The sequence below is a fragment of the Amphiura filiformis genome, chromosome 2, assembly GCF_039555335.1.
Source record: "Amphiura filiformis chromosome 2, Afil_fr2py, whole genome shotgun sequence".
Taxonomy (NCBI): domain Eukaryota; kingdom Metazoa; phylum Echinodermata; class Ophiuroidea; order Amphilepidida; family Amphiuridae; genus Amphiura; species Amphiura filiformis.
Window position 1 is genome coordinate 49,985,082 of NC_092629.1, and position 11,361 is coordinate 49,996,442.

Sequence of the window (11,361 nt, forward strand, 5' to 3'; positions counted from 1 at the left end):
GTGATAAAAAACCACCTTGTGCCACGTCATCCTACAAAAAAAATCGATTTTCATTATATCTTTTGCAAACGTTCATTCTACAAATCATATACTTTGAAAACTTGCTTAATTTATTGTTGTTAATGAGTTATGTACGTACGTTTTACAAAAGTGTTGTTGTTTCAGCCTCGACAACGTATAAACTCAAGAACCACAGGACCTACAAAAGTATATCTGTGATATTTTAATTCTTCTACACACTCGATATGTAATGATCAATGCAATTTTTTTTAAAAACCCAAATATGGGAGTGTTAAAATTTTTCCAAGTGTAATGATAGTTTTTTGGAGCAGTATATATAAATATTGTGGTTTCGTTTCAGTTCATGTATGCTACCCTGACGGTTGAATGCTTTATTACAATAGCAACATTTATCATTTGTGAAGTTTTCCCCTATATGTGTCATTTCATGCCCTTTCTTTCTTTTCTGACGATTGAATGTTTTGTTGCAGTCAGTACTATTATTGAAGACCGAATTAAAAAGACTAGTTTGCGTCTGACGTCCTGTCAACCAGACCAAAAATGCCGTACTGCGCAGGACAGCAACCAATCACAACGCGCCGTTGCCCTGACGTCAGACGCAAACTAGTCTTTTTAATTCGGTCTTCAATTATACTATGAGGATTTTCTCCAATGTGTGTCATTTCATGTAGTTTTTAGTTACCCAGTACAATGAAAGTTTTGCTAAAGTAGCAACACTTGTGGGGTGTTTCCACTGCATGTGTTCGTGCTGTTTCTTGGTATCCAACCGACTGAGCAATTTGCTACAGCTACACTGGCATGACTAGTGAGGGTGTTCTCCTGTGTGCGTTCGTTCATGGCGTTTCTTTCTATGGTTGAATGTTTTATCGGTGTTTCCACTGCATGTGTTAGTTCGTGCTGTTTCTTGGTATCCAGCCGACTGAACAATTTGCTACAGTAGCTACATTGGTAAGGTTTTTCTCCTGTGTGTGTTCGTTCATGGCGTTTCTTTCTATGGTTGAATGTTTTATCGGTGTTTCCACTGCATGTGTTAGTTCGTGCTGTTTCTTGGTATCCAGCCGACTGAACAATTTGCTACAGTAGCTACATTGGTAAGGTTTTTCTCCTGTGTGTGTTCGTTCATGACGTTTCTTTCTATGGTTGAATGTTTTATCGGTGTTTCCACTGCATGTGTTAGTTCGTGATGTTTCTTGGTATCCAGCCGACTGAACAATTTGCTACAGTAGCTACATTGGTAAGGTTTTTCTCCTGTGTGTGTTCGTTCATGACGTTTCTTTCTGCCTTGATGGTTGAATGATTTATCACAGTAAGAACACTTGTACGGTTTTATCCCTGTGTGCGTCAGCTCATGCTGTTTCTTGTTACACAATAGAATGAAAGTTTTGCTACAATAGCAACACTTATAGGGTGTTTCCCCGGTGTGTGTTAGTTCATGGTGTCTCTTGGCATCCATTCGAGTAAACAATTTGCTACAATAGCTACACTGGTGAGGTGTTTCTCCTGTGTGCGCCCGTTCATGACGTTTCTTGTTACTCAGTAAAATAAACGTTTTGTCACAGTAGCCACACGTATATGGTTTCGTTCCTGTGTGCATCCGTTCGTGTACTCTCTTGCTACCCTGATGGTTGAATGTTTTGCTACAGAAGCAACATTTCGGCAGGTTTTGTTTAGTGTGTGTCATTTCATGTTCTCTCTTGCTACTTTGACGATTGAATGCTTTGTCACAGTAGCAACATTTGTGAGGTTTTTCTCCAGTGTGTGTCATTTCATGATTTTTCTTGTTACCAAGTTGGGTAAATGATCTCTCACAGTAGCAACACTTGTGAGGCTTTTCCCCTGTATGCGTAAGTTCATGGTGTTTCTTGTTACCCAATTGAAAGAATGTTTTGCTACAATAGCTACACTGGTATGGTGCATCTCCTGTGTGCGTTCGTTCATGACGTTTCTTCCCAACCTGATGACTGAATGTTTTAGTACAGTAGCTACACTTGTAAGGTTTTTCTTTTATATGCGTCAATTCATGTTGTTTCTTATTACCCAATTGAATGAAAGCTTTGCTACAGTAGAAACACTTGTGGGGTCTTTCACCTGTGTGTATTAGCTCATGCTGTTTCTTGGTATCAAGTCGACTGAAATATTTACTACAGTAGCTACACTGGTAAGGCGTTTCTCCTGCATGCGTCAGCTCATGTTGTTTCCTGTTAGCTCGTAGAATGAACGTCTCGTTACAGTAGCCACACATATATGGTTTCGTTCCTGTGTGTGTCCGTTCGTGTATTTTTTTGCTAGCTTGATGGTTGAATGTTTCGTTACAATAGCTACACTTGTGAGGTGTTTCTCCTGTGTGTGGCATTTCATGTTGTTTCTTGTCACCAAGTTGGGTAAATGATTTGTCACAGTAGTAACACTTGTGGGGTCTTTCCCTTGTGTGTGTCATTTCATGATTTTTCTTGTTACCAAGTCGGGTAAATGATCTGTCACAGTAGCTACACTTGTGAGGTGTTTCTCCTGTGTGCGTTAGTTCATGTTGTTTCTTGTCTCCCAGCAGAATAAAAGTTTTGCTGCAGTAGAAACACTTGTGTGATGCTTCCCCTGTGTGTGTCATTTCATGCTCTTTCTTGTCACCAAGTCGGGTAAATGATCTGTCACAGTAGCTACACTGGTGAGGTGTTTCTCCTGTGTGTGTCAGTTCATGTTGTTTCTTGTCACCCAGCAGAATGAAAGTTTTGCTACAGTAGAAACACTTGTGGTGTGTTTCCCCTGTGTGTGTCATTTCGTGCTCTTTCTTGTCACCAAGTCGGGTAAATGATCTGTCACAGTAGCTACACTGGTGAGGTGTTTCTCCTGTGTGTGTCAGTTCATGTTGTTTCTTGTTACTCAGCAGAATGAAAGTTTTGCTACAGTAGCAACACTTGTGGGGTCTTTCCATTGTATGTGTCATTTCATGCTCTTTCTTGTCACCAAGTTGGGTAAATGATGTTTCCCCTGTGTGTTTCATTTCATGCTCTTTCTTGTTACCAAGTTGGGTAAATGATCTGTCACAGTAGCAACACTTGTGAGGTGTTTCCCCTCTGTGTGTCAGTTCATGCTCTTTCTTATTACCAAGTCGGGTAAATGATAAGCTACACTTGTGAGGGTTTTCTCTTGTGTGTGTCACTTGATGCAGGTTTTGGTTGTACGGACTAGTGGATGATTTGACGTCTGGTTTGTCCTCTGTGTGAGTCAGTTCGCCGCGTTTCTTGGTACCCAGTTGACTAAATGATGTGTTTCTATAACAAAGTCCTGCTCCTGGGTAGTCATGACAGTTCGATGCAAGAAACGCAGTGTGTTGCTGTAATTTTTTGCCAAGCTCCTCCCTTTTAAAGGAATTTTTATTCTTCCTGTACCAATATGGTTTGATGTGTAGTTCATGTCTGCGTTTGTGAGACAAAAAGTAAGAAATACTTCCAAACCATTGATGACAATACTTGCATGTTGGAGCTAACAAAAAATTTCCGAACCTCCTTGGTCTTGTCATGGCGTTAACGTTAACCTATTAAGAAAAGAAAGAAATGGAATTTAAAGGTGCATACCTCGAACTGGGTTATATTCTAAGCCTCCCCAAAAAAAAAACCGGTTTTCGCGCTTCGGTACATCTTTTGGGCAATTTTGGCCAAAACGAGCGTGCCCGTCAATATCCAAACGACAATATCTCTGTAACAAGGTCAAATTTTATTTTAATGACAAAATGGCCACCAAGCCCATTTTTCTTTTGTTTTTTATTGTTTTTAGGAGCCACGCAAAAATAAGGCATTATAAATCCCCACCTAATATCCAAAATTAGCCTAAGACTTTGAGCCTGTTTATAGTGAGCCAGCTAATATTAGCGTACCGTATAATTACCTGATTACTGCGAAATCAGTTTCAGTTTCAGTTCAGTTCTAAATCAAGTATAATCCCTCCGTATACAGCCACTAAAACACGCTCTATGAGACAGGGACCATCAGGTGATTTGGCATTGGACTGACTCTTGGACTGACCCAACAATTTGAAGGCGGTCAGGTGTAAACTTCCATTTATTGAGTGATTTGACACGGAATGACCCAATACAATACACGATTTTATTTTATAAAAATAACACCAGTACATTGTGCACGCCATAAATTGTTTTGCAGGTTTTAAAACTTTGACCTTAATATTGTGACACTTATACCATGGACAAGGCTTAAAGGCGCACATAAAAATAACAGATGTGGAAATAGTAATATAAACTGACCAGTAGGCCTATAGCCCCCAGGACCAATTACTAGTAATTACCCCCTTTGGCCAATTTCACTCCCTGTTGGACAAACCCACCCCAATGATAAACCACAATAAAATTTTTGTAATAATGGTATTATGGAATCTGCGGTTTTTTTTTAAAGTGTAGAGTGTACCATACCAGAATAATTTCGGTAGGCCTACATTGCACACCAGTAGGCCTATACAACATGATTTTGAACATGTTGAATACTTCTGGCCGGAATTATATACTGCACCAAAAAAAGTATCCTTACACTTGGAAAAATACTCACAATTTCAAAACTGAACCATCATCGGGGGTAAATTTTTTTTTTATAGATGCACTATCCAATCCTGCACATTATTATGTTTTGATGAATCCAAGTGTGTGAAAATATTGGATCCAACACATAATTAATAATGATAAAATTGGATGTCGAGTCCAATATTTCAAAACTCATAGCTCGACCAATAAATATTGGCTCAATCGATCCAATTTTATATCATAATGACACCACATTGAATCCAATGTGACCCACAGTGAATATGACCTCAAGAAGTAAAGTTACAATACAAGCAATTAAATAGACGAAGGTCCAGTTTTAAAAGTGACAAACTGGCCTATACTGTATACAAAGCGCAAAAAGATTCCAACAAGGGCAACAAAGAGACAACACCGTTTCTTCAATGAAGCGTTATTTAAAGCAGTTTTTATTTCAGTGTTTACTTCTCTGTACTTTTCATATCTTTCATTTTATTTGTCAGCTCTTTTGTTTTAGTTTTCTTTTGTTCCTTTTGTTTTAAATCAAGGCATGAATGAACAAATTAGCCATTCACCACTCTCAACTTGAAACCAGATGTCTAGCCCGTGGAGTTTTGAATAGACCAGTTTGTCACTTTTAAAACTGCACCTTAATACTTCGTCTAATCATAAACCATGGAAATAGACTTCCAGGGTCTATGTCACATTCAATGGGGGTGTCATGTACCGGATTAGATAGTGAAAAAACAAATTTACCCCAATATTGTTCAGTTTTGAAATTGTGATTATTTTTCCAAGTGTAAGGATACTTTTTTGGCGCGCGCAGTATACTTCACAAGTGTGAATGTTTATGCAACTTGTTTACTAGAAACTTACACAACAAGTATTAATATACCCATGCTGACTTCAACATCGATCCATGCTTTAATGTTTAAAGCAATAATTTATACAAAACTTGTCCACGAATGGCTTGAATTGAGCCCGGGAATTGGGCTGTCGACCATTTCGCAAATTGTCGGCTTTTTCATACTAAAATTTTAAACAATAACAGTGACAAAATGGGTTTTCGTTTTTTGCAAATGTTTCTTATTTCTGAGGGGGGTGTGCCCCCGCGGCGTGCAAGCGCGACGCGATGGGCGCTCCCAATTTTCACACTTTAGGCCTATTTTTTGTTTCTAAAATTGCCCCAAAGCCCTGACTGCTCTAGAAGTTCTAGACTAGGCCTATGATCCGCCACTGGAAAACATGGGCCTACTACATATAGGCCTATATCGTGATAGCTGATATTAATTATAGGCCTATTGTCACAGACACCATACCAGTAGGCCTAAATTAGGTTTTTAAAGATAGGCCTACTTACCAAATCAGAAAGAGGCCGGGGAAAGAGTAAATCGATAAATGTTAATTCAACTTGTGGTTCCGCGTCGAAAGCAAACCTGGTTGTAAATTCTTTGGTAATTCAGTACAATCACGGAATTTCACGTCGGAACACTGTCGTCACCGTATCACAGATCCGGTAATGCACACTTAATATTTACCACGGCCAGCACACGCTGTGTGAACAGAATGAATGGCAAACTTTGTTTATTTTTAGTTAGGTCGAGGTCACGATAATTCATGAATTATTACATAAAATCTATGATCAAATACTGTGTGTGTTGCAACAAACAAGAAACTCTTAGAAAAGGCATTCATCTCTATAGTAGCCTGGAACCGGGGCAAAGTGGACCAAAATTTTTTTTGTCCAGCCCAAACAGGATTACGAAGCAAGGCAAGGCAAAACTTAAAAAGGTTTATAATCTTACCTTAGAACTGCAGCTAACAAGTGACATTAATAAAGTTGATCAAATTCAAACATACAGTTTTATTAAATGGTGTGACTTGAAAAGAGTCGTTTGCCCCATGTTCATCTGGGCCGGGGTAGAGTTTAACGTGGAGGGGCATTACAGAAATGCATCCCCCCGGGCTGCCCCCGGGGCATCCCCTTCAGGTGTGTCTTCATTGTCAACACCACTCTGGGCTATACCTCCTGGTATATCAGTATACAATGGCCGGATAAATTTCTATTGCATAGTTCTGAGTGGAGTCTGTTTCCTGTGTTCCACTTTGCCCCGGTCCACGTTGCCCCGACCATATGAGATTTCTCCCGACATGCATCACTACCTTGTACGCTAATGTGAGCCGGCTAGCCCTGTTACCATGCAATGGCATGGTTCTTCGGCAGATAATAATATATCTATATATAAATTATCGGGTTAAACATATGAAAAACAGACATTTTCTGTAAAAATAACACGTACCTGACTCACTTGACGCCCCCCCCCCCATCACAAACAATGCTGGATCCATGCCGTGTTCTAAATACATGAGCTTGGAGATTGAGGGCAGCATATAAAGAAGTTAATGGGGGTTTCGTTTTGCCCCGTGTTCCACTTTACCCGGCCTACATTGTAGCAAAATACATGTAGGGGCCTACATGGCTCGAAAAAGTGGGGAATTTGGGAAACTCCTTCCCGGGAAATGTTGGTGTTTAGAGGGAAATTCTGATATTTGGAGGGAAATTGAAATTGTGTCTTTTTGTTTATAAAAACATGCTATAAATTGAGGGAAATTTAGCTTGCTTCCCGATAAATTAACATTTTTTCAAGCCCTGTACATATATGTCCGAAAAATATGGGTATTACACAAATCTTATTTAAATTATTTACGATTTACCAGTCTCATAGTATGGGCAAAAAGGAACATTTAACGCGGCTGTATACTCAAGACGTTGTTTCTTTCGCAAAATTGAGCTTTTTCGCCAGCGTTAGCTGGCTATGATCTAATTCGGAGATCGTCTTTGTTTGCTAAAGAGATTACGGGGTACTAGCATTGGTTTGAATTACTTTGCGGAACTTTTTATGGTGAAAATATATAATAGACCTGTTATTGGATTTGTAAAAAAAGAAAGTATGTTTTGCCGTTTCAACGAATGAAAACGAGTGAGAATTTCAAAAGTTATGGTTTGAAGGAAATATGACATTAAAAGTTCATGCCAGGCCTATAATAGTTTCCACAGCATATCAACGAAAGAAAATTATAGAATCCTTGTTATCAGGCGTTCTTAGATTTACATTCGCAGACCTCCTGGAGATCAGCACAGCATGAGATGTGAGTGTATTGATAACATGATTAAAACCTTTATGGACGTAAAAGTCAAAGTAAAAATATCCTATAATCTGTATCGTTTTATGGATAAAATGACTCAAAATGTCATTTATGAAATAATTTATATCTTAAACATCAGTTTTGTCTTTTCAACGGGAAAAATTCGATGCAATTTCAGGGCCTATTTTTGATATGGGTATAATTTATATACATGTAGGCCTATTATAATTGAACAATATCAGTCTTTATACATTTTATAATGTGCTATATTATTATTAAGTATAAATTGCGAATGAATATAAAATTAATGTGCATGTATAAGGCAAGTAGGATGGCAGTTTTTAGCCAATTAACTAAAAACTGCATTTCTTTATATTAATAATGAGCTAAGGGTAGCCTAAAAGGCAGAAAAGACAAAAAGACAAAAAGACACAATTTGGAGTAATTAATTGACAGGAAGTTATAGGAGTTGTTTGGTTTGCTGTTTCTTTGTGCATTAGGGTGGAGTGAAAAAACAAAAAATTGAGATAATTTTTTTGGATAGTTATAAAAACTTGCTTACATATGAAATAAGTAACCTGGCAAAAAGTGGAAAATTTGAAGCATATCTTGAGGTTCCACAAAGCACCTGAAAATGTGAAAAAATGACCGAAATTACCCAAATTTACGCATCCCGGCACGAAAGCGCATGGTGAGATGTTAATATATTCGTAAGTACACCCCCTAAAACTATGACATTTGGTATATATGGCTACCTTTAACTGCTTAATCCATTGCTGTAATCAGCGGCAGTGTAGCATGTACCAACTGTAAATGATAAGTGTCCAAAAATAGATGAAAACCCTGCCTGAACCATTATGTGGGTGGTTCGTGGCACGAAAGCACATGTTGAGATGCTATTATATTCATAAGTACATACCCTAGAACTTTGAAATTTGGTATATATGGCCACCTTGCACTGCTAATTCTAAAGATGTAATCACAGACAGTTTACCATGTACCAATTATAAGGGAGTAGTGTCCGAAAATGGATAAAAACGCAACACTGCCTGGACCATTGTTGGGAAGGGTTATATGGGTTGTACCGTAAATTTTGATTTGTTATTGCAGATGAAATTGAGCAATCATATTTTTCTGTTGTTGTATCTAGTGCAAATAAACTAATAATGATGGAAACAGACATGCTATGTTACATGTGTCTGCTTCACTGTGCATGAAGTTGATTGTCAGGAGTGTAACACCAAAAGTGCTCGATGCTGAAGCTTCTGTAAGTAGTTCGATATGTCTCTCAACCGCCTGGGTGTGGCATGGATAACGACCAAATTCGTATCTTACGCTTGTATGTTGCAAAAGAATGCTCCGTCGTGTAAGGATGGTTCTCGACATGTCTACAGTGTAATTCAGAATTCACGCTACCTCACAGACGAGCTGAAGAAAGTTGTGGATCCTGTAATTCAATGCAACGCTTTCTTTAGCCATCCAGAAAACTTACTGTTAGCGATGCTCACTGATGAAAGAGCAGTTTACGCGAGTTAGCTATGCGACACATCATTAAAACAAGAAAGTGGCACGGTACCAACACAGTGAGATCATTCAGTGTGCCAGTGCTCAACTTTGAAGCTACCACATAAAGATCATCGATTTGTAGAACACACCAATCACAGAATTCGAACCTGTCACATTCGATATTGATGACGACACTCTGTTAACTATAACCCGGGAAGATTAGACACAGATACTGGAATTAGCTCATTATCCATGCCACACCCAGGCGGTTGAGAAACATATCAAACCAGTTACAGAAGCTGCAGCATCGGTGTGCGGTCCCGAAAGTCGCGACGGATTAATTTGAGCACACTTGGAATCAAGATCGAAAATGCCGGAATGTGACACTAAATCCCAACATCATAGTTTTTAAGGCATGCTTCTTTTAGTCATGCATGTTACTACTATAGACTATTTAATGTTATAAACATTTAGTTTTATTATTTTCTAATGTCAAAAAGTATTTGTTGTACAACCCATTGGCGTTGTTATGTTGTCAGGAATGTAGGCTTAACCTTAAAATGGTGTTACACTCCTGACAATCAACTTAATGCACACTGAAGCAGACACATGTAACATAGCATGTCTGTTTCCATCATTATTAGTTTATTTGCACTAGATACAACAACAGAAAAATATAATTGCTCAATTTTATCTGCAATAACAAATCAAAAAGTATATATTACCATTTGCGGTACAACCCATACACAGATACAACCCTTCCCAATAATGGTCCAGGTAGTGTTACTGCGTTTTTATCCATTTTCGGACACTACCACTCAGTGTTCGAAATAAGCACTTATCCTCTTGTCCTCTTGTCAACCATATTGAGATATGTACTTATCCTCTGGACAACCACTATATTTAAACTCTTAAATATGACACATTTTGGGGACAACCAAAATGTTTTGAGGACAAGCAGAATTTATGCTTTAGTTGTCCTCGGGACAACCTCCATATTTTCCTTATTTCGGACACTGCTACCACTTATAATAATTGGTACATGGTAAACTGTCTGTGATTACATCTTTAGAATTAACAGTGCAAGGTGGCCATATATACCAAATTTCAGAGTTCTAGGGGATGTACTTATGAATATAATAGCATCTCAACATGCGCTTTCGTGCCGGGATGCGTACATTTGGGTAATTTCGGTCATTTTTCCACATTTTTCAGGTGCTTTGTGGAACCTCAAGATATGCTTCAAATTTTCCAATTCTTTGCCAGGTTACTGCCTCTGATTACAGCAATGGATTAAGCAGTAAAAGGTAGCCATATATACCAAATTTCATAGTTCTAGGGGTGTACTTACGAATATATTAACATCTCAACATGCGCTTTCGTGCCGGGATGCGTAAATTTGGGTAATTTCGGTCATTTTCCCACATTTTTCAGGTGCTTTGTGGAACCTCAAGATATGCTTCAAATTTTCCAATTCTTTGCCAGGTTACTTATTTCATGTGTAAGCAAGTTTTTATAACTATCCAAAAAAATTATCTCAATTTTTTGTTTTTTCACTCCACCCTAGTGTGCATGTTCTCATCATTGATGGTTTGGTGGACTGTCATGAAACATGTGCATGTTCTCATCATTGATGGTTTGGTGGACTGTCATGAAACATGATGGATCATAAAAAGAGTGATCCTAAAAATGCCACCACCCAAACTAATTACAAGGCATCTTCTGCATTGAAGCTGGCTTTCCCTTTAAAGTGAATTTTTATTGATATTTGTTACTTTGTTATGTTTTTTATAAATACAAGGAAAGAAAATCCAGATTTATAAACTCCAACTGCGCTATTTTATGGATTTTATTTCACTATTTCATTCGTGTTTGCAATTTTAAAAGAGAGAAAATCTTTGTTGTATCAGCGGGGCGACACGCGCGCAACAACGCATCGCGCTGCGTATCGCGCAATTTGTTAACGCACAGATACGCTACGCATACGCGACGCTTATCTGCATGCGTGGCGCATCCTTTGGAAACACTAATTTCAAGTGGTCAAATGGCTCCGTTTTAGCTGATAAAATGTGGGTTTTTTCAAGTTCTTTTCCTCGATTTGAATATCAAGTTTTGAATGGATTTCGCTGAAACTTCTCAACGGGCTGTGGATTTACCCGATGTTC

The 11,361-nt window shown here is 38.4% G+C and overlaps 1 protein-coding gene across 1 annotated transcript; it reads right to left on the reverse strand.

Moving 5' to 3' along the window:
- Window positions 1–170: 170 nt before the first annotated feature.
- Window positions 171–6,056, reverse strand: LOC140146322 (uncharacterized). The gene is made up of 2 exons (XM_072168123.1): window positions 5,904–6,056; window positions 171–3,553 (listed from the first exon to the last, which is right to left on the reverse strand). Exon 2 carries the CDS (start codon window positions 3,536–3,538, stop codon window positions 1,052–1,054), a length of 2,487 nt encoding a protein of 828 aa, XP_072024224.1. The 5' UTR covers window positions 3,539–3,553; window positions 5,904–6,056; the 3' UTR covers window positions 171–1,051.
- Window positions 6,057–11,361: the final 5,305 nt, after the last annotated feature.

Excerpts from the sequence above, each read along its gene's own strand:
- LOC140146322 (XM_072168123.1), bottom strand. The coding sequence starts at position 3,538 with ATGACAAGACCAAGGAGGTTCGGAAATTTTTTGTTAGCTCCAACATGC.